The sequence below is a fragment of the Nyctibius grandis genome, chromosome 2 (genome assembly GCF_013368605.1).
Source record: "Nyctibius grandis isolate bNycGra1 chromosome 2, bNycGra1.pri, whole genome shotgun sequence".
In the NCBI taxonomy this organism is placed as follows: Eukaryota; Metazoa; Chordata; class Aves; order Nyctibiiformes; family Nyctibiidae; genus Nyctibius; species Nyctibius grandis.
Window position 1 is genome coordinate 20076401 of NC_090659.1, and position 24668 is coordinate 20101068.

The window sequence follows — 24668 nt, forward strand, 5'->3', positions numbered from 1 at the left end:
AAAACTATACTATAAAATCTTTCTTCTGCAGTTTTGTCAGTGGTTGTTCCTGTTTCACCAAACCTTATTTTTTCAACTTGTTTCCTCTGATCTACTTTATTTTGCAACATTTAAGCTAAAATGAACAGCCTCAGGAAAAAATAAGCAGTTGGGTACAAAGCTTCAGAATAAATGTCAGACTAATACATGCTTTAGATGTGTGTGTGTACACGTGTGCATAAAAGCATCGCTTATTTCCAAGGCTGCATTACATGACATGAGTAGTAAAATAAGATTCAGTCACGCCTCTATATTCTTCCCTTGCATCACTTATCAAGAACCTACTAGACGTCCAGTGAATGACAGAAGATAGATTATCTAGAACCGTGATTAATCTATTTTCACTTGCATGTTCCAACTGCCTACACTGGTTTAAAGTGTTAGTGTCCACTGTTTGAGCCATCCACACAGTGAAAACGAATAGCATGCTTGAACAGAAAAAATATTTTTGCTCTCAAATAAGAGCAAGTAGAGAGGCATATGCTTTGAAGAAAGAAAACCAGCAGTTCCTTCCCTATTGCTGATATGCAGATGGTTCACAGTAATGGAGGATGTTGGATAAACAGATTTGAGCTGTGCTAGGCACAGGACTGCAGTTAAAAGAGGGGAAGTGAAAGTGCACAGCATAGAAAGGTCTTACTGGAAAGATATCAAAGATAACATTACAGTAACAATATACATAAAGTGCCTCTAATATCTGAATGACACAATCAGCTTATGGACTTCAGATTTACGAGGTTTACTGACTCATTGCTAAAATCAAGAAAATCAGCTGTGGGGGGAACTCTTACTGTCAGTGCCCTATCCTTCCCCTCTACCATCCTTGCCAATTCTGAGGGTTCTACCTGTCTTTCAATTAAATAACGATTTTAAATGTGAATTAAAGACTTAAGTGTACCACAGAGAGTGCTCAGTCTCAATGCAGTCAAAAGCAAAAGGTCATATAATGGTGACTATTGGTAGGGTCTGAAGAAGGGAGGACTAATAAAAAACACCAGATTTTTTTTTCCTTTAATTTCTTATGGTTGAAAAACAACAGCAACTGAGTTTGCCTGTAGATTTTATTGACATTTGTAATTGGGGCAGGGCAGACAAGATTTGTGTGTCAAGACCGCCTCTTTAGAAGTTGCTGATGGGAACATTCTGCTCAACTGGATCCAAAAAACCCTTGAAGTCATAGAGGCTTCACAGACCATTTGTGCTGAGGTACAAAACATCTTTAAATTCTGGTTACAGAATTATTTTCAAGTGTACACTGATTTACTTCTCAAATACATTACGCTTCTTCATCTTCCACAGGCTTAGAAATCAGGAAATTGTGTGTCAGAACTGGATGACTTGTCTTTTTCTTGCTTGATTCTTCTGAACTATTTCCATAGAAACTTTGGCTTCATACAATGGGATCGGTTCATCCAGCTGAGGCCTAAAATGGAACATTATGTCAGAAATGCCTGCTGAGCATGCTCAGATCAACAGAAATATTGCAGGACTACTGCTGTAGACTTTACTTTCACTATGTAAACTTTACTCTTTAAACAAAATAGAAGTTTTATAGCATTGCTTGAGTTCACAGAAGAAGGGAAGAGCCCTAAAGCAAACAGGAATCAGAAGTTAATTAAAAGATATCCTTCTCATGGGGTGGGGGAAGAAGATGGTGGTGCTGAGGCTGTTGCTCAACAGCAATACTGTTACCCTGCATTAAGAGAAAGGATCTTCCATTCCCACCTCATTATGGGAGTCTTTGTAGCTAGTGAAGCTGTCGCTCTTCTCAGAGGAGTATTAGACATACCTAACGTCTTTTACCACCAACACCACTTCTCAGTCAGACATGCTGCTGAGCAGCCAGGTATATGCTCTTCCTCCACCAAGATAAGAATGTGCTGCCTCTATTAAATTTTGACATACAGCATAACCATGGGGTTAACCAAGTTTCCTTGTGCTTGGCCTGCTATATTACAAACAGAAATAGACCATAAACTACTCCATATGTAGTACTCCATATGTACTACTATGTGAGGCATCTTTTCCCAAGCATCCTAATATAAATTTGCAGTACAGGGCTGGCAAGAGTTTTCTACTTCTAACGCTGAATTAAAAAAAAAAAGACAAAAAAACCTCCACATCTCTCACCTGAAAATGCTACTTGATAATTTCTCCATTATATCTTCTAAGATGGGTATCTAAGAGGACTGTCAAGGTAACAACGTATCTACAGATAAATCTTTCTATAATCATGTTTGCCGGCAAGAGCCCTGTATTGATGCAAAACCAGCAGGATCAAGGCAAAATGAAAATTAACCTTAATTTCAATCTTTAAATCGGATTTATGCACTTGTTTATATATCAGAAACCTCCTTTCCCCAAAGAGTATGCAGAAATGAAATATGGGATATGGAATTTTGAAAAATAAAACTAAAGGGTTAAGACTGACAAATGCAGCCTGCACTAGTATAACATTAATCAATCAGAATGGCAATTGCATTTTTTGTGCAGAATGAAGATGACAGACTTTGGTACCAGTTAACTATCCCTACTATTCATACAGACATCTGAGGTAAAAATCAAAATAAAGTTGGGAACATAGCAGAGTCTGTAAATTCTTGGAGCGCCACTGTACATCTGTAAGGGATCTTTGCGTTAATGACTAACATTCATGACAATGCAACATATGAGGCTGTATTTAGTCTTTGTATGAAACTGAAAAAATAATGTTCCTTCATTTTAAGAGCAATCTGGTTAATATTTGAAGCTCAAGCCATTTGAAAAAGCAATCACCTTGCAATTTCTTCAGGTGATATTAACGTCAAATGCTCGAGACTTTCACAAGACACACAGATAGATACAAAAAAATCCCCAGATTTTTCCTTTCAACTTTTGAAGTCTGTTGTGATAAAACGTGGTTATTAAAGATACCCCAGGAGATGACAGAAGAAATCTTACTGTTTAGTCAGCGTACTATATATACATGGATAACGACCCAGTAAGCATTCAACAAAAATACTTAACTATAAAACCATTCATGATAACCTGCATCCCATAAATATTTCCTTAGTGTGCCTGACCTTACCTAATCTATGGTGCAGTTTAGTGGAGGAGGGGAGGACTTCCTTGCAGTATAGTTAGTCTTTTCACAAATATAATGACTTAATCCTCACCTGCCTCTGCTGTTCTGCTAAACTGCAAAAGTGATTCAGCAGATCTCAGTCTGCAGTGCAGTACAGAACAGGGAGGGTCCTTAAAGCCATAAACAGACAACCCTTCCATTACTTGAAGTGATCCACTGAAAACTGTCAATGCTAGTAAAAAGCTCACAGTCCAGCTGCTTAAGACCAAATGCAGGAGGCATTCCTCTTCCCACACCCACATCTTTGCTCAATAAATTTTATGTATATAACATTGCAAATAAGGAAAAGCTTATGAAGCCAAAATATTTTAACTTTTACAGTTAAACTGATTGCATTAAGATTTACAGATGATGCATCTACTGCCCAAAAGAATAAAAATTATTTCAGAAGTGTCATATGCATGATATAAAAACTTATAGAATCAAATCTTCAATTAATTGGTTCAATCTTGAACCAAAATACTGTGTTTTCTCCAGAACGTGTGTCTTCTATTTCAGCACTGCTTTTAATGAAGCATGTAGAGACATGTATTTAGAAGGAATGCAGAGACTAGCTTAAAACATGAGTGTATGTTATATTTTAGTAACACTGTATGCTTAGCTGTGCTGACCTTTAAAGCCTGTGGTTACATGACTGAGTAGAAGAGAATCTATTAGTTGGTTTCTCTGTTATATTTCCATCCACTCATACTAGCTGTAAGTATTCAAGATGACCATCAAAAGGATATAGAGATACTTCCCTTGCTGTATATTGGACAAGTTCCATGTCTCATCATTCAGAAATGAGACTGTGGCTCCTTTAAGAAACAAGGAATGGCTATCTGGAGGATCCAGCTTAAACCAAATGAAAAAAATGTTATTTAGTTATATTTTCCTATAAAAAAATAAAGGTTAAATGGTTATTTTATATTGATGGTTAAAAAAACAACCAAAAAAACCACGCCTTGCCCATTCTTAGAACTTAGCAAATTTGTAATATTTACAGCTTTAAATGATACTTTTCTGTCTTGTCAAACAGTTTAATACCCTGAGCCAAACAAAACAGGTCCTTTAAAATTTGTCACCATAGCCAAGCTATTAACATAACTTACTATCATCTTAGAGAAGATAGCCCCAAAATGGTCCCAAAGGAAAATAAAAACATTTATTCTTAATGCTATATGCTTCCCATTTTCTGGATATGAAAGTTTTCTTAAGAGAAAACTGATGTTATTTAACAGCAGGGAGCCATTCAGCCATGACAGAAGCTCACAGACACATCCATATATACACTGTGGTACAAACTAACTTACTGACACACTATCTTTACCTGAAGATTTTTTTCTGTTGTTATCCAGTGTCCCCCAACACCAAGCAGAGTAATGATATCATGCTTATGAGGCAGCAGCAGTGATTTTGAAGTCGATTCATCTTCAGCATTATATAATTTCACTGGGAGGCAGGAAGGGAGGGGAAAAAAAACCCCAAATTCATTCGAGCTCAGAAGAAAATTCTGTTCAGAATGAAATGTCCATCTCTTCCTGTACTGAAAATCACATACCTTGGGATTCTTCACAATCCTATGTCTTCAGATACAAATGAGTTGCAATATATGCATATGAATAGACACAACAAAAGATGGCTGTCTGGAACAGCACTACAATTAAATTATGCTGTTAGCCACATGAGAATATCTGAGAAAGCAGAAGATTTAGGAAATCCAATATATATTTATTTTAACACTTTTTAGTGGAACTCTAAGAAGTTCTTCAATTATTTCAGCTAAAAATAGTAACTTCAGAATTTTCAACTATTACGATTGTTTTAGAATACAGGTTGACAGTACTGGTGATTATGGTGTAATTTTTGTATTAAAATACGGTAGCATAAACAATGATGTCACATCTCTACTCTTTAAACACATTTTTTTCTTTTCTGTTTTCAAGAGAGAAAAATTTCAGGCAAATTTAGCAGATGCCTAGCAGTATTAGTTGCTTCCACTAGAGGGTGATATGAGGAGATCTTAAAAGAGATCTCGCTTAAGGAGATCTACTGAGTAAAGATACATACAAAAAATTGCATGGGAACAAGCAACTAAATGTAATCGTTTGAGGTGATGCAGCCTCCACCTATATTTATTGAAATAATAATTAAAAAAACCCCACTAATGGTGCTCTTAAGACCAGATTTTCATCAGTTACATACCTCCAGCATCTAGAACAATATCCACTCCCAGGCCACCCGTTTCTTCCAAGCAGCTTTCTGCCACATCTATCTTTCCGTTTGATACATCTATCACTCGAGCTAGAAAGAGCAGTACATTTGGCCAATTACAGTAAAAATGCAGAGTTTCGATTCAGAGCAGAAAAGAAAATTTCTAGTTTCTGAAAGTATTACAAGCAAGTTTGCAGCTAAGTCAAAAAAAACTAGCCAATATTTTTTTCATTTTCCAATACAGTGCAAGATTAACATCAAAAATATGCATTAGCTTAACGCAGAAGTAAAACTCACAAGTCTGTTTAGGCTAAAAAGGATAAAGTATGCAACTATAAGAATTAGAAATCCTTCTGTAAGTTCATTCTTTGCTATTCTTTTCCAAAAGCACCTTAAAAAATATCAAGTTCTGGAGTGACTAGCCATGTTATTGAAGCAAGAGAGAGTGGCCAAAAGATAAGGAGGTACCTTATTTCATGTCTTCCAACTTTCAAATTACCTATCAAATAATCATAGCAGAAATGCTTTGGGAGACATTTCCAAGCATAGCTTTCTTCCCTTACTCTACATAAAACCCACCACTTCCTGCCAGTCCCTTGCAGAACCCTTCTCTTGCTTCCACATCATAGTGGGAAACAAAAACCTATTCTCCCTGGCATGGAGTCCTGTCTCTCAGTGCAAGTACAAAGTAAACATGTAAAAACACAATAACTTCAGTCACTTATGAGGCACTGACTTGACTTTTCATATGATTCCAGCAAGTCTTTTAATCTTATTATATCCATCTTTTCTTTAAAATAATGCTTAGTAGCACTGTTACTTACCTCAGAGCATGGATAAACATTAATATATTACTTTCTGCCTCTAAATGACTCTCTGGGTCATTAAATAAGTATTTAGATGGAAGTATTTACATCTGCTCTTGAAATATTTCTGAACTGAAAGTCACTAATACATTTTCTTCTCATGTATCTGTAATACCATATTTATACGTGGTTATAAAGATAAACCACAGCATTAGGAATAACCAGGGCAGAGAAGTAGCAGCTAAGGTTTTTAGTTTTGTTTCATAATTATGAGGTAGAACAAACATTTCAAAACTAAACAGACCAAAGACTTCTCAGCAAAATAATTGAAATAATGTCAAATAAATTTGGAGGCACATTTCCAAAGCATAATGGATTAAACTCAAATTTGCAATGTGTACTTACCCACTAACGGCTGCCGTATACCTTCTTGAATTTAATCACAGGGGGTGGGAAGGAAGGAAGGAAAGAAGAGAAATTGCAAGAAACTGGTCATTAAGAACAATATTAACAAATACTCGGTTAATGCTTTTTTTTTTTTTCCTTCCAATCAAATCATAAGAGGCATTCAAATTCTTAGGTCAATCATTCAATATTTTCACTAAAGTCAAATCATCTGGCTAAAGAGAATACACATGGTCATAATTTAATAAATATGTCACATTAATTTAATAATGATAGTCACATTCTCCATATGCACATAAAACCCCATAATATCCTTTTCTTATTAGTTTCTTCAGTGAAGCAGCTTTTCTTAACAAGGCAATTTAGTCCTGCATCTGGGCAAGAACAACCCCATGTACCAGTACAAGTTGGGGGCAGACCTGTTGGAGACCAGCGTAGGGGAAAGGGACCTGGGGGTCCTAGTGGACAGCAGGATGACCATGAGCCAGCAGTGTGCCCTTGTGGCCAAGAAGGCCAATGGCAACCTGGGATGTATTAGAAGGGGTGTGGTCAGCAGGTCGAGAGAGGTTCTCCTCCCCCTCTACTCTGCCCTGCTGAGGCCGCATCTGGAATATTGTGTCCAGTTCTGGGCCCCTCAGTTCAAGAAGGACAGGGAACTGCTAGAGAGAGTCCAGCGCAGAGCCACGAAGATGATTAAGGGAGTGGAACATCTCCCTTATGAGGGGAGGCTGAGGGAGCTGGGTCTCTTTAGCTTAGAGAAGAGGAGACTGAGGGGTGACCTCATTAATGTTTATAAATATGTAAAGGGCAAGTGTCATGAGGATGGAGCCAGGCTCTTCTCAGTGACATCCCTTGACAGGACAAGGGGCAATGGGTGCAAGCTGGAACACAGGAGGTTCCACATAAATATGAGGAAAAACTTCTTTACGGTGAGGGTGACCGAACACTGGAACGGGCTGCCCAGAGAGGTTGTGGAGTCTCCTTCTCTGGAGACATTCAAAACCCACCTGGACATGTTCCTGTGTGATATGGTCTAGGCAATCCTGCTCCGGCAGGGGGATTAGACTAGATGATCTTTCGAGGTCCCTTCCAATCCCTAAGATTCTGTGATTCTGTGATTTGACATAGTATAAAGTTTCTGTAAACAGTTTCACTTTTTGAGAATTCTGATTTAACAGACTTAAAGCCTGACTATCAAAAAGAAAGGTAATAGTTTAATGTTTGACTATTTTCTGATTTCTGTTTAGCAAAAATTTCCAGTTTTGTTACTTAACTCAGTACAATAGTTCAAACAGTACTTGTCAAAATCCTGTTCAATTTCCTTCCTAGCAAAATGCTGTAACAGTTTCTCTCCACTGTGGAAAAGGCTGATCAACAAATTATAATATAATTTTCTATAATCCTTTGTCATTTATGCAAAATTTCAAAGAATCACAGAATCAATCAGGTTGGAAGAGACCTCTGGGATCATCGAGTCCAGCCATTGCCCTGACACCACCCTGTCAACTAGACCATGGCACTAAGTGCTGTGTCCAGTCTTTTCTTAAACACATCCAGAGATGGTGACTCCGCCACCTCCATTTCTCACAAAACATTTGTAAATTAGTTCAGTTTCTTCTTCTGTGACTTGCATGACTTGTAAAGTAACATTATTCTGACTGGCAAAAAGGCTTCAGTTTCTCTCTTCTTTCACTGTTGGTGAGAAGTAGAAATATCAATATTTCCACAACTTGCTACCAGAGTTTATTCTCACCCAGTAAATTCATCTACAGGGTTTAAAAACTGTCACACAAAAGATCTGCTACTTGGTTTATTGAACATGCTCAAGAGAGCCATGAAACCACTGATGAGTTCTTACCAGAAACATATCCACTGAAAGCTCAATATTGATTTCAAAGAAAAAAACAAAACAAACCACAAACCAAACCAAAAGAAAAGGGGGTAACCTAGGGAACAGAAGAAATATGTATGTGTATATAGATATTTTTTCCTTCTGTTCTCTAACAGAAACTCATCACATTATTTGTGTAATATTCTGTCTCTAGTCTGAAACGTGGGCATTAAAATTTCAAAATTTGTTATAATCCCCTCCTTCATACTATTATTATTTTTACTCCAGAGATTACTGAAGACATGCAAAGATCCCATCCTGTTGGTTTAAATATGAATCCTTAAACATTAACAGGAACTTCTAGTTCAGGCACTGCAATCATATTTATTAAAAAAAAAAACAAAAACACCAAAAAAAAAACCCCATACACCAAAAAAAAACCCCGAAACGCAAAACCAGTGGCTTTTTGCTTTCACACTCAAACTGTTTCTCTCTTTAATGCTGTACCCAAGTTATATATCTTTATTTTAAGTAAAGTTGCAATTAAAATTTTTTCCCCCTAATGTTTATGTTCCACAAACATTCGCAAAACTGCTAAACTAAACTCCTGTTGTAAAACAAGCGCATACATGAGCAATATAAGTGATGGCTCTTTCACTGGAAGAGATGGCTACTTCAGCCATTTTACGAAGCAGCTAGTTATGCTATACACTGATAACACGAACTGCTGCTCATTGACAACGGATAAACTCTTGCTAAAAACTAAACAAAAAGCCACTGAACAAGCACAAAACTGAGAAAGCCTCCACCCACAGACATTAGAAGCCAGCTTAGATATAGCTCACTACGCTTGGGTTACTTAGAGCATTTATTTTATATTAACTTACATAACTTAAAAATGCCAGCAAAAAGTAAATATTCCAAGCAACCCAAAGTCATATTCATATGTGCTGACAGGACTATGATAATAAAATTAATTGCAAAGTCCTTTCTTAGCTCATAAAATTTTCATATCATTAGCAAAATATACCCATAAAATATTACAAAGCACAGTTTTAGGGATTTTGTATTTACTCTTACCCTGTAACAGCTGGCATAACAAACCTCTACATATCAACAGCATTCACAAAAATGCTTTATGTTCTGATGTCTGTAATGTCTACTATTACAGTATAAAAGACTTCTGAAATAAGGAAAAAGTAGCTTTTTTGTGAAGTTGCAAAAAAATAGAGGTAATATAAAAATCGAGAGACGTAAGGCTGCCAGGTCTTAGAAGAAATTATTACATTCCCAATATAAAACTTTGCAGTTCCCTGTTGAAGATCGTGAAGGTCAGACAGCAAAAATGTCTTTCTCCCTGCTCTTGTGTAATAACCTCTGCACTGCACTCCACTTCCTGCTGCATTATCAGCACTCCAAAGCCACTACTGCAAGAGCTAAATACTCACTTGGTAGGCTGGAAGTGAATCACTCCCCAACACTGCAGATGTGTGTGAACGTGCAGCCCCAGAATGCACATGCACACTGTGTTGTCTCTTTGCTTCTGCCAGTTCTGTTCTCGGGAGCCAGAAAGGAATTAAAATTTACAAGAACTCTGTTCTCTCTGTGTCTAAAGAGCAGCTCTCTGGCTTATGGCATCCCTCTCCTAGCTTACTATTCTTGAGCCAGCAGGGAGAACACAAGGACAATACTATGTGCACCTGCATATCAGCAATGCCTGATTTTAGAGACTCACTAAGAACAAGAGAGGAGATTTGAAAACTGCTCTAATTCTCCATTTGGAACACCAAGATTGCTAACAATATTCCTATGCAAAACAAGAAAGGGGAAAAGAGTCAGTGTCAGGGAGAGTTAACCTTGATGTTATCTTTTAATCAGGTCTCATCTTAGCCCATACATAGTTGGATTGATGTGACTGTAATATATGTAGACATGATAACTGACTACACAACGCTTTTCCCACAAAGTTATTCTTACAAGAGACACAGCTACTCTTACTTATAATTCTTTGAATAACAACAAAAATCATACACTGAAAAACTTGGTGACTATACTAGGGCAGTCTTTGCATTTTGAGGAGGAAGTATCAGACACTAGTTTTAACCTTTTGTTCACGGTACAGCAAAGTTCATGAACTGCAATCAAACTGGATTTTGTGATGCCATTTTAAAACTGTCTGAATAAAGAAATATTCTACTTTCCTCCACTCTGCAGCATTGAAATAAGAAAAAGTTTGATCAGGAAAGATGCTAGTAGCTTTTACGTAGAGTCTTTTCCCATGGTCCAAATAGCACTGTTATTTTGAGGGAAAAACCCCAAAAAACTTAAGTATCAAAGAAAAGGATGCAGCTATTATGTCTAATGCAAAGCTCATTTGGAAAGCAGGAAAATGCAGAGCCTTTGAGCATCCAGCTACAGTTATGACAGTACTTGAAAGTGAACTGCCACACAGCTTGATAAAATACTACTAAAAGTAATGAGTCCAATGAATGCTGTATCTCAAGTATATGATTACATCTGAACTTTGGCTCAGGTACCTAGGTTACATACTGTGACACTGGTGATTTAGTAATGCTTCCTTCTTGTTCACAAGCAACAATTTTATAAAATGAAAAGACTTCTTGAGTAGTTAGGCCAAAAGCCAGAGCTCAAGCACTATTGTGTGAGATGGAAAATACTGAGAGAAAGTCATCACAACTTAAATGAATAATAAAAATGCCATTAAATACACCTAATAAATAAATTATGGAGTACAGAATAAATTTTAAAACTACTTAATTAGACTATTTATAAAATTGTATTTCAGTTTTTAGCTACTGAAATAAGTCCCTAGACTAAAAAAAAAAAAAATTTTGAGACATTCTTTAGCATAAACTTTAGCACTGAAGAATATAACTTACCCACAGGAGATCTAAGCCTCTCTAGGTACTGCTTATCTTCAAGACTGCATGCAGTAGAGATTACTTTAGCTCCTCTGTGTTGTGCTAACTGAATAGCTATCGTACCGAATGGCTGCAGAAGAAAAAAGATAGATGAATTTATTTACAGCAACAATTTGATGCAGTTTAAGAAAGATTATATTGCAAAGGACGTTCAGAAGATGTCAGGAGAGTATCCAGAAATGAACTTACTCCTTCAATAAAACACATCTGAACCAAGAATTTGAATATTCACAGATCTGCTTCTGTTTCAAGTGAGGCCAAAAAAGTCTTTTCATTGACTGGGAAGCTCTGAACAAACTTTTAGGAGTTAACTAGTTCTCTTCAACAAAATAGCTCAGATTCTGCTTTGAGTAACACAAGTACCATAACTGCAATTGCAACTTGTAGCTTTGGGCTTGTTTGCTTGTTGAAGGAAGAAGTGCTAGCAAGCAAAAAGCCCCAGCCACATTTACATTAACGAATCTTGGCTGAGGCAAGCTTCATATCTTCATTAGCAACAAAGATTGTAGTAATGCAAATGAAATTATTTATATCTAAGGTAAGTTAAAAAGCAGTGGTGGGAAAGGAATAAAAAAATTAAGGCACTTTCCTCCAGTTATACCTGAGGGCTTAGGGTAAAACTATGTCAATGTAAAGCACCAGAAAAGAACTACCTCTTCACTACCCACATAACATGTAAAGGACTGTATTCTTGGCTCAGTAACTTATGTGGGAGGGCCTTTCCTATTAAGCCATTAAGTTAAGGGCACTGCCAGGAGTAAAATACAAGGCTTGATAAGTTTAGTATGTTGTAAGAAATCCAATCGTTCTGGTGGCAAGACAGTTATTTATGGCAGAGGTTATCTTTCTGTTCTGAAATTGTTATTATTGCACAGTTGTTACCTACACTTGCTCCATCCATTACAAGGACACTTTTTTGAGGAGAGACTTGGGAAAGGTAGTGTAAAGCTGTGTATGCTCGGACACCATCACGAACAGTCCCAGCTGCTTCAGCCCAACAAACTTTTTCTGGTTTACGAACTAATTTTGGGGAAAAAGCAAACAAACAAAACAAACAGATGAGAAAAAAAGAAGCAAGTCCCTGAAATTTCACTCAGAATTATTTTTTAGACTTAATGAATTTCTAAAACATGAAAAAAAATATACAAGTCAAATCATCTACAGGTGTAATTATGACCTATTTCACAAAGGCAATATTCTGATGTTGCGGCTCACGGCACTGTTAGGTCAGCTACATGGAGTCCAAGTGGCAAAGGCAATAGTTATTCCAAGAATAATCGGTTTGCTTCTGCAGTGCTCTTGTGAGCAAGTTCAAATACAAATACAGCATTTAAACAGGAAAAAAGAGAGACCCACTTCCTACCATAACCTCCTCACAGAAATGATCTGAGGAGGTTTCTTCTTTTCACAAAGATAATTCTGACACACAGAATGTACAATGCAAGTTCCAACCCATGAGTGCCTAATTCCCTTTCTCTTAAGTTAGAATCTTCTACTTCATAATCCATTGGTATAAACAGCTTCTGAAGGTTATAACACATTTTAAGAGAGATAAAGGTCAGGATAACATTATTTGTCATCTCTGTTTTCTGTCGTCTCTACCAAGAAGCTTCAGAGTTTTCCCATTCTATCCAGACACTTAAAAGCCTGGGGAGGTAACATGAATGAAGTACCCCGTTAACTAGAAATCACAAGTTTAAACACCATTTTTAATGTAAGCAATTTACATGATTTAGCAGAGACCTTGATACTAAGCTAGAAAATCATTATAGCCCAGCTGAGAGTCTAGCATAGAACTGAACTAAGTAAGCACAATCCCCTTGAGGCACACTAGACAGGAAAAAGACTGGAAAAGTTTGGTTTGTCCGTTTAAGCATAAGAATTGAAGTGTAGCCTGAATTGGGGAAGCTATGGAACAACATAAGCAATGCGATCACCTGGGATCATTTATCAGTGTGCTAGAAAACAATTCTAGGGATCACCACCAGCATCGTCACTTTGTGTGCCAGTTCATACTACTTAGTTCAAAGTAAGCTACTGAAGGCAATACAAAGTCAGAAATATTTTCTGCCTATAGCTAATGAAAATAGTGATAAGGCAGCACAGGCCTCCAGATTTCATTTTGCTTGATTTGTACTTTTAAGTGTTAGAAAGATTAAAGCTTATTTTTTCATCTCCATGAGTCCATGACTTATTTTGCAAAAACAGCCATAGCTAGTCAAGAAGACTTCATCTTCAAACAAGTCAACTAAGTAATACTTGTTTACCTCTCGTATATATTAAAAAACATGGAGACAATATTTTACCATATTTTATGCAATAAAAGTAGGGTTTCAGTTTTGGTATAAACAAATTTAAAGGAGTCACCTCATAACTACACAGGTTGAATTCATGGACAGTCACACAAACACAATACAAACTAATTTGAGCAAAAGAGTATCTTGCTTAAGTAACACAACAAACTGCTGGGAGAAGCACATATATTCCCAGCTTTAGTATTCTACACATTAATGCACTCTATGCCCAGAAAGAGGAAACTGGAAACTCACAATAAGTGAAAAGAATGTTTGAATACTAGGAATTTTCAGGGAATGAAGATCGGAGAAAACCTTTCTCCAGCTTCTAGTCTGGTAATTTTATCCCATCTCTTAGTCCAGTCACAAGTGATTTTCCTGGATTGAGTCAAAGTGAGGAAAAAAGCAACTTTTTCCTCATTTAATTTTGTGACAGATGAGGTGAGGAAAAAGTAGAAAGACAATGAAGCAACAAAAAGCGAAGTTAGAAGGGAAAAAAAAGAGTCAGCTTGGGTGGTTTAGGCAAAATATTAACCCATTAAACAATAACAGCAAAGAAAAAACCCTTGAGAGTACACAGTATTAAAGCTTCTGTGAATAAGTGGAGTAGACAGAATGTCTGAATGTTGCTACACAGAACAAGTTTGCCCAGAGGTCCAAGCTAATTAGCTCCCTATTAGAAAATCTAAACCGAAGTCTAAAGATATATTAAATGTAAATATTAGCAAAATATATGAACTACATACCCAAATAATGCTCATGAACTAGAATAACTTCACAAAGACCAGACTCTTCAGAATCCAGGGGCAAAATTCCTGAAAAAAATTGAACATGGCCCTTTAATGTCAAACAAGCATATGTTATAACCAAAACAAGCTCCTAATGAAATGGTTAGTCCCACTTGGTCTGCGGTTCAGTTGCCCTCTTGTCAGGTTTATGACAGATTAAGAAAAATTGGCAAGGTAACAACCTGTAATCTCTATGGGCACAGTACACAAGAAAGTTCCAAAGGTGCTCCAAACAGAATTTTGGGGTTGGGGAAAAAAAAGGATGGGGACACTACTGAGTGCTTTTTGCTACTGGCATGCTTAATTTTTGTCAGGTCATGTCTGAACTAATTTCACACTGCTCTCACTCCGATGATTGCTCCTGTTTCTATGCTAGGCCATGGCTAACAAAGAAGAAAATCGAGCTCTCATATTGCAGATGGGCACAGACCAAGCCACACTACAGACACCTCTACTCTTCCATCCTGATGCCTGTGTGTTGTTAGCAAATGCAGCAAAAAAGGGACAGAAAGCAGCAGAGGACGAACAAGCAAGAATGCGTGAGTGTGTTTTAAAAAGTTGTAATAGAGAACAGGAACTGAAGGAAAAAACCACCCATGGAAAACAGAGAAAGCAAACACAGAACAGGCAGAAGAAAAAAAAAGAGAAATCCATCCTGGTCATAACAGTGCTTTTTTTCCTCCACTGGTAAAAGAAGGAGATTCATGAACAGTACGTTCTGGCATCTGATCAGTCTTCGGGATATATATACCTTCTTTCCTCGGGAAAACAATATTTTCATCCCTCTCCCATCCAAATCTTATACTCCATTTAGACCAAAGCAAGGCTTTGGCTCAAAATCTTCAGCAAATTTGGCTGCTATTTCCAGCCTTTTGCAATTCCCATTAAAAAAGGGTTACCCTACAGTGCCTGTATACATCTGCAGATGTCTCAAGGGTTTATCTATGGAATAAGTCTAAAGTAGCCATCTACAGCAGCTATTGTGCAATTAGGAAATAATGCAAGAAAGGCAAGAATCTCAGAACAGAACACACTTTCTTACAACATCACTATCAATTCTGTCTTACTTTCATAACTGTAAGTCATCCTCTAATCCTTTAATTTAGCATACAAAATATAAACATGTATGAAAGAATGTCCCTAAGAAATATCTCTTCTATCCTAAAGCACCATTCAGGTTTTGATGATTAATATAATATCATATTTCAAGTGTTAAGAAAAACTTCCTTAAACTAAAATAGCCTTGGCACCTAAACCAGTTTGCACTCTAACATCTTACTACAGAAAAGCAAAACACAGAACGAATAATACCTGAAGACATTAATTTTCTGGACAGATGCAAAAGTTCAGGAACAAGTCACATTATCTCCTAACACTCAAGACAGCCTCCAAGGAGTCATTTTACATTGCCATCAACTCACATTGATTTCAGGGCCTCTAAAACCATTCACAAAAACATGACCCTTATACTGAGAGAAAGACATATAGCATCTTAAAGAACCATGCCCCTTAGCCTACATCATAATGCTTACAGAAGCTCCAACATGAAGTATAGACCTTTATTTTATGTATGCTATACACATCAAGCATTTGACACAAGTACAAAATTAGATTTTTCACCCTTACCTGTCAGAAATACTTCATATAGCATAAGGCTTTCATGCATTGATTATTTATGTATTCAGTAACAGGGCATATGGAAGAACTGACATGTAAACTGGCTAACCACCAGTAGATCTAAGCAGCCACACTTATATTTAGGTTCATGTCTCCAAGTATTTGTGGCCAATTTAACTCTCAGAATATTCTTCCCTGCACTTATTTTAATAAGGAACATGGCATAATTGCTAGCTGAAAGATTCTGAGAGCAACAAATAAAACTGACGGTAACTTTGAAAGGAAGTCAAGAATGTATCTCAAAACAAAAGAGTTTTGGCTGGTCTGAGGTTTTACTACTGTATTTTTCTTAACCAAACAAATGATTACCTATAAGAGAATACATTATATCGAAGAAGGATCAGAAAAACCTTAAATGTGAGAAACAATTCTTGACATGATTTTAGGAATGAATTAATGGTGTAATATACCAAGTACTTCCAGTGAGCACAGTACTATTCTTACATGAAAAAGAGTAGATTCATAAATAAGGACCGTATGACCATATCATTACTGTTAACCTCAATAAGGAGTATACACTAGGACTATACTCTTCGATAAAAGGACAGGCTTTTTTGTAAAATTCAGGTAGAAATATTTTTCTGACAATTGTATATTTTGGGTCAATTTGATGTTACTAAAGACACAGGTAACCAAACTGTTTGGCAAAAGCTCATTTTCTTTTCAATCTGCTCATTCATTAACTATGTACAAACTCATAGCAATAGTAACTGGGAAACATGCTTGTTAGGAAAGATCTACCGTAACAGATATATTTCACTCCTAACTTTTGTCTTTATGGCATCATATTGGATGCATAAGGTTGAACAGCTGTTTGAAAGGGAATGCTATGAGATTTCAGTATTTAAAGAAGTGGGTTTTCTTTCTTCTGGGGCTAAAAATATTTAATGCTGTTTTCTTCATCCTCCTATTTCCTCACATGTAATTCCAACTTTTCTGTACCTGCATTTGCAAATATTCAAGAACAAAAAACACAAGCGGAAATCTCAGACAAAATGAATCTGCTTCTTTCATGACCCAAGTACAGATTCTATTCCCTTCATGTCACATTTACACTGAAGTAGCTCAGCTGATTCAAACTAATTATTCTATGTTTGAATTAACAAGAATGGAATCAAGTCCTAATTCACAAAAAAACCCAACCCTCCTACAGCCACTTAGAATGTCACCTAGACCTCTCAGGTCCACTGACGTATTTTCAGAGGGTGGGTTTTTTTTTTCCTAACTACTCAAACTATATTCCTTCAGCTACAACAGAAGGTGATTGAAACACAAATACTATTTTAAAATATTCAACAGACGCAGCATATGTCAGTAGGATATTTAACCAAATGAGCAATACTGTTCCCAATAATGATGCTATTCGTAGTTGAAAGTTCATTCATATGCAAGACCAGAAAATTCCTGGCCTGTTCTACTTTATTAAACAAAGCAAAGCCACTTCTGTATCCCATAAAAAGAATATTAATTCCCAACTCTAAGAATTACACCTTCTGTGGTGAATAAATAAGAATAATCACACATCTTATTCCATTAGATTTAAGCTAATGATATGAAAGGCCTGCCAAAGTTTTACCAGGAAAAAAAAAAGCCCCAAACACTTTCTGTGTGACTTTTGACCTCGAAGTCTGTTTTAAACAACAAACAAAAAAAGTACAGTGATTACCACTTGCCTTTCTGATGGGTTCCTCTGATAATGTCATAGCAGGATCATAAAGCATGGACTCACTGTGGTTAAGCTAGGGGGGAAACAAGTCCACTTTCAAGAACTCTAACGTGCAGTAAAAATGAAGATTCTGGAAAATGAGCAGCTTGAATCAGTGTTTCTTTTTAAATGTGGCCTTGTATTTAGCAAATGACCTGAGTACATGCACTGCTTTTAGCAGCTTAGAAAATCCAGTAGAACTGGTGAACCTACTTGCATGTATAAGTTAGGATCACTCTTGATTTCTTTACTCAAACAGGAACTGACATGACTTAGAAGAAACTGGACAGTCTTCAGTATGCTTGAACAAGAGTCATCACTAGCAGTTAAAAGTGTTTTTTCGTATCATCCTCAGGAAGGCAGGAAATACAAGCCTAGGCTTTGTATCATCCACAGAAATCAAAAGTTACATAGTAATTACATCAGGATGGTGTTATAAAAACAAACAATTCTATATGTATAGAATTGTTGCCTTTAGAATACTCACTGCACATGTCTAATTGGACCCAGGTGTATATTCTTAAAAATTCTGTGAATACAGTAGGACTATGACGGAGTACATTAGCTGGGGACTTGAACTTCCATTCTTATAACCAAAAAACTTTCCTAAGAGAACACTTTCAGAATACAGTTCTCATTTATAAGAGTTTATTCATGTGACACTAGTTAAATCTTTGAAAATAAGTATCTAATTGTAGCTTTAGCAATGATTATAACCTCAGCCATTCATTATAAAAGTACTACTAATTGTGTTAGTTTATAAGGCACACAAGCACTAACTTACCCACCACTTCATCATCTGGCTGCAAAAAGGTCACTTTTCTTCCAACTCACGAAGAATATATGAAAAGGAAGAAAAGGTATGAAGATAAATGCTTACAGCTGAAATTGAACATGCAATTGCGAGCACTGTTTATCACTATCTCACAAAACTAAAAACATACCCTGCTAGTGAAAAATTTTTTTTTTCTATTAAATACGCACATACCAAACCCAAATGTTTAATTCACTGAACTTTGGCTCCCCATGCACAAACAGCTAATGCAAGTACACACGCGTATATGTGTTTGAAAGATCTAGGCTTTAAACTACGCATCAAAGGTGGATATGCCAGTGAAACACTGCTGAAATTCCTGAGTGTTATTTTGTCTTCACTGTTCCAACAAATGATTTTTACAAATAAATTAAAGATTGTTATAGCACGTGCAGGTAATATCTTAAGCTCTCAGTATATTTTATTTAGAAAGCTGCCGTGCATTTTTTTTTAAACTCCGAACAGATATGCAGGAATTACAGTTCAGCTCCTTTTTTCACTTTCATTTCAGTATCGATACTGACTTAGGCGGAGCCTGATTAAGAAAGCAAATAGTTCCTACTATTAAGGGTGCGCCATGCAAACAGTATTTATTTGTTCTGGATTACCAGACCTTAATTCTTGCTCCATACCCTCACAAGACAATTATACTAACTTACCTTCCAATACAACTCCAGCAATTTCTCGACCAACAGGTAAAAGCTCCTTCTCCAGTTTAATTTCTGACAGAAGCTAAATGAAAATAATGGTTACAACACTCTTAATAAGGCTGGAGATTTGCATATTTATTATCATCTTACAGTGTTTGATATTCACAGTAAGAAAGTTGGGTCATAACCAAAATGTTAGCTGGGGGAAAAAAAGTACACACATTCCTCATTCATTACTAAAAACTTTGGCCTGGTTTTCTATATTTAAATTTAGAAGCATATTAAAAAAATAAAAACAGAGCTATTAACAGGCAAGCCAAACTGTGACTTAAAGTCAGTATGCAGAGGATGATAAAAGGGATTTACTGTAAGAGAACTCATAAATGACAACTGATCTTTCTCCATAAACTAGGAACCAAATGACAGGTGCGTTTTATTTAAAGAGATGTGCAAGAATACCACATCAATCCTGTGCCCTCTTTCTCAGCAGTAAAGCCATATCCTCAGATGGCATAAATGGAATTGTGCCGACTACCAGCTGAGGCCCTGGCTTAGATCTTCAACGGAAACTGTAAACACCTCTAGCTTTTATAAAAAAAATAAGCAAATACCTTTGTATCTATCCAGCTCAGTGCACAGGCTCTAACTTGTACTTTCACATCGTTGTCTCTTGTAGGAGGAAGGTTTTCCTAGGACAAATTCATAGACGTTACATTATACAATGCAACATGAATGTGCTAGTAGGATCGTCTCAAGCTCTTGAAAGCGCTCTTCCAGAGTCTTTGCTTTAGATTGTTTTGTAGCCAGAACAAGACATTTCTTTCAATGAAACGGGAATTGATATCACAGAGGATTTACAACACCATTTTGAGTACATTATATTACTATTACAAACTGACCACTAGACATTACTAAACCTCAGACACTGATATCTTTCTGCCTTTTGTTTTTGCAAGTTAAATATCACACCCTTATCTGAAACAATTTTAGTAGGTAATTACCTCCCTAGTGTCTGTCTAACATATAGAAGGAAGCAGATCTTTAATATTAAAACTATACTGCAAGAGTGATGGAGAATTTTAAAGAGAATTTTGACGTGAATGTCTGACATGCTGAGGTAAATATTCAAGTAGTCCAGATGGTGTCAAAGAAGTAGCACTGATAAGAATTGTTAAGTCCCACAAATGATGGGCACCTCACATACAAAAGTGTTCTACTAATGAAGTCTCCCCTTACTATTTCAACTTTTGGGTTTGGGATTGAGATCTGAAATGATTTTAAGTAGTTGAGTACTGCTACTTTAAAGCACTTAATTAGCTAAGTTGAGGTCTGGATTGCTGACTGCACAGAGCCATTGAAGAGCTACCTCAGGTACTGGAGGCAAAATCATGTATTTCCATGTTACACTGTAGTCTGCAGCCTAGATGTCTGTTGGAATTGAAAGTGAAACACTTACCAGAAAGTCATGAGAGTGATTTGTTTCTACTTCTGCAGTTAAGATATATTCTTAACTGTTTAAGCTTCCTTTGATTTTTTTTTTTAAACTCTTCCCAAGAAACAGCTGCTGCTTCTCTCCTAGGCTTAGCAATATGAACCTCTGTCTGAGAAATATTGAGCTGAACTTTTTCTCACCACACCTGAGTTAAACACATGCTGTTCCTTTAAAATTGCAAGGCATTTTGCCAGTCAGACTGGCCTCCTGCTCCTCAAACAAACCAGAGCAGATTCTCACTCTTTGTTCCACAAAACAGAAAAGCCATTAAACTGTTGAACTATATGAATTCAGCTTCTTCATTTTTTTTTTTTTTAAAGAGTTAGAATCTAAGGGATTTATGTAATCTATATAAATCTAAGATTATATTGTCTTTTGGAACTATCCTTTTGGTGTGCATAGCTCAATGAACCTAAGGACTGCTACAATGCACAAAATAAAACTGCTTGTCTTCATAAAAGAATACAAGTCTTAAGAACAAGAAGAGATGATGAAATGTGTGTGCAGTTAACTGGTTCCTGCCTTCATAATTTAAATATGTCATTATTAGAAATTGACCAAGCACCACATAAGGTTTGGTATGGCAATTCTTAATCCAAGCTACTGACTTTTTGTTATTCCCCTTCCGTTCTATTAAGGTCTCCTCAGCCAACTAGCTTTCCTTTTCCTCACTTTTTTCAATATTTGTTTCTATTTAAGATGAGGATTCCATAGTGCTGGTCATTATAGAGACACCTGCAGAATCAGTTCCTGGCTGAAGAGATTTAAATAGGCAAGTAGGCAGACAAAGTCTATGCACGGGAGTGCAGTTTCAAGACGTGCTTTAGCTTACCTAAGACTGTACCAGAGCTGTCGGGCTTACCTGTTGCCGGCATCTACATATTCCCATCCCCTCTTCTGTGTTAGAGCTAACCATCATGGAGCCATCACAATGATGTGAACTAACTTGTAACAAATTCCTAGTTTTCACCTGGATAAGTAAGCTGATCCACCTCACCTTATAGCTGCATGACTCCTAAAACCATTACAAGGAAGAGAACAAAAATGTGCCACTAAAATGTGAACAAGCCTGTTCAGCAAAATTTGCACAATTTCACAATAAGTTTAAGTAGATCTAAGACTGCTCCATGAACACGTACCTTGGTTGTATCGAAATCACCCATCTCATTGCCTCTGTCTCTTTGGGCAGTTCATTAGATGTGCTTCACTACTGGGACTTTGCAGCTGCTCAAGCAAGATTCTCACCAGTACTACATTGTTTCATTTTGATATATGGCTTATAGGTATATTTAGGTATCTATATTACACAGGTATACACAGATATCTATAGTAATTTATTTTGCACCTATAAGAGATTTAAGAACACAGGTTCACATCCTCAAAACCATGTAAGCATTTTTCTACTGTTCAGACACTCATACTGCATTGATATACATTCATTGACGCCCTATTTTAGTTTTATGCCACCAGCTCATGTGTACGCACTTACTTACTCAATTATTAAAGTTTGCATCAAACTCACAAAGACTCTTTAGCACAATAGTTTTGGCTAAATTTGACAGAAAAATAGTTGTCTGTTGTTCCTTTAAGTTGTAGGAAAATAGGTAGCTAGACAAAGGAGACTTATCAATGCCTCTGAGAAAAAGGCTGCACTGTGAGCTCAATCCTCACTAAGAGCAAAGAACTCACAAGAAGAAAGAAAATAACAGCAGTAACACTCCAAACACGATAAATTTCTCAAGCTATATTCCTACTTTTTCAGTGACCAGAAAATCCAACCAAGAGATGTGAATCCATATGAAGCCACGATTCCTTTGTTATGCCTGCAAAACTTGTTTTTAAAATATGGACACCAAAACTGCACAGAGGAATCTAGCACTAGTCTTGCCAAGTGCTGCACGATGATGGTAAAATACATCTCCCCTACTTTCATTTACCTGCCTGTATGTGCAAGGATTACACCAGTTCTTTTTTTAAGTCTACAGAAGAGTTAGGCATTTCAATTCCCTTGTGGCATTCAGCCACACTCTCCTCTTCCCTGGAATGATTAATAGTGCTATTATGATCGAAACTCACTCTTTCCTGGAAGACAAATGTAATTTCCTCTCCCGGTGAATTCTGCTGACAATACAAGGCCTTCATAGTGATCTGAAAAAAGACACAGCAACCAAACTGTAATACCTGCAGTATCTATAGAGCAAACAAGTAACTAAAGCTCCTCATTACTTTATAAGCAAAATCACAATTGTTTGCAAGCAACACAAGCCCTATAAGTCATTCCAATACACGTTCTAAAACAGATCAACAGATAAGGCAAGATATGGTGTTACCTGCAACAGGTTACATCAGTATTGTTGACCATAACATAGCAAATACTAGGGACTGAGGATGTACAGCAAAAGGCAACGAATGATACCCAGGATTTACCGATTGGTGGCCCAGTCCAGTAGATGGGTTGCTTGCCACCTAGGGTGGAAGACACACAATTTGACTAGGTCAGACAAAGGCAGCGCAAAGGGCAATATAATCAGGGCAGGAATACAAAGAGCCTTACATATGACGTCACTAAAAATCACCACTTGGGTTTTTGGTCTCCTCTCCCAACTTGGTGTATGTTGTCCTCAACGAAGAAGAGCCTTTCGGAGAGAAAAAGAAAAAATTTAAGAAGAGGTCTCTTCAAGTTACAGGAAAAAGAAAAGAACAGAGCAGAGAGGCAGAAAACCACGGGGCCATTGTATCATAGAATGGTTTGGGTTGGAAGGGACCTTAAAGATCATCTAGTTCCAACCCCCGTGCCACAGGCAGGGACACCATACTGCTTCTGGCAGCCAGCACTAACACCTCAGGGGACGCCTGAGGTTGAAGGGACCGCCCTGAGGCACCTCGCCTTTCAGAAACGCAGAGCAGTGCGGCAGCCGGGCCCCGGCACAACCCCGACCAGCCCCGCAGGGAGCCCCGAGCTCGGAGGTGCCCAGCCACTCATCTGGCTCTCAGCCCCCTCCGGCCCCAGCACCCACAAGTTCCCTAAGGGCAGCTGCCAAGCTGAGCCCGCTTCGGAGCACCCCACTCCTTCAGCCCGTTAGTGCCACCGGCCACGGCACTGCTATTATTCCAGTGCTTTATCACACCGGAGAGCAGCTCGGCCTGGGGCGGAGGGGGGGGAAGACCAACGCCTCGCCAGCGCCCGCCTCTGACACGCGCGGCGCCGCAGGAACCCCTCGGCGCCCGCCGAGGGCCAGGCGCGGAGGAAACCTGCGCAGAGACAACGCCAAACCGAGGGGCTCCAAGCCCGCCCGCGGCACCCAGCCTCCTTCGCCCCGGGGCCCCCAGCGGGAAGAGCCCCCCGGGAGCCGAGACAGCCCACCGGCCGTTGCCATGACAAACCGTTACTGCCGCCGCGCTCCCACCTCAGCGCCCTCCGCCGAGGGCGGGCACCATTCCCCGCTCCCAGCCCCGACATCCAGAGAGGCCCCACGTGAGCTCATGATTGGCCACGGCGGCCGCCGCTCGGCATGAAAGCGGAGGCAGGATTGGCTAGGGCGGCTGTCACTCGCTCCAGGAGAGGTAGGCGGGAGCAGGCGCCCCCCAGCGGCGCACGAGGACTATGCGGCCCAGCAGGCTGCGCGGCGCCGCCCGGCGGAATACAGCGTCCGGGGCGCAGCGCTCGGCGGCTGCCCTGCGTGACCTCCCGAGAGCGGGGCCGGCAGCCGGGACGCCGCCGGGGGGGGTTGGGGGTGTGGAGGGGAAGGAAGAGACAGCGGCTTGAATTACCCTTCTGTAAAATAAAGGGGCCACCCACAGCCGCGACCCGCCGGAGGGGAGGAGGGAGCCCGGCCGCCCCCTCCCCCCGGCTCCGCTCCCTGCGCGCTGACCCCCTTAGTGCGAGAACGGGCCTGGAGGAGCCCGGA

At 38.4% G+C, this 24668-nt stretch overlaps 1 protein-coding gene across 6 annotated transcripts; it reads right to left on the reverse strand.

Annotated features, from left to right (window-relative positions):
* Positions 1-1082: 1082 nt before the first annotated feature.
* Positions 1083-24631, reverse strand: CRYZL1 (crystallin zeta like 1). 6 transcript variants are annotated; one of them, XM_068423782.1, is made up of 16 exons: positions 24532-24631; positions 23315-23396; positions 23188-23226; positions 22837-22908; positions 19880-19957; positions 19278-19350; positions 18589-18633; positions 14381-14449; positions 12227-12360; positions 11299-11410; positions 6568-6591; positions 5348-5446; positions 4473-4594; positions 3892-3997; positions 2170-2215; positions 1083-1462 (listed from the first exon to the last, which is right to left on the reverse strand). In XM_068423782.1, exons 4-16 carry the CDS (start codon positions 22900-22902, stop codon positions 1363-1365), a joined length of 1074 nt encoding a protein of 357 aa, XP_068279883.1. In that variant the 5' UTR covers positions 22903-22908; positions 23188-23226; positions 23315-23396; positions 24532-24631; the 3' UTR covers positions 1083-1362. The 6 variants fall into 6 exon arrangements, with proteins under 6 accessions (XP_068279883.1, XP_068279900.1, XP_068279865.1 ...); XM_068423799.1 differs by lacking the exon at positions 24532-24631 and adding an exon at positions 24168-24264 and having other exon boundaries at positions 6568-6588; XM_068423764.1 differs by lacking the exon at positions 24532-24631 and adding an exon at positions 24168-24264.
* Positions 24632-24668: the final 37 nt, after the last annotated feature.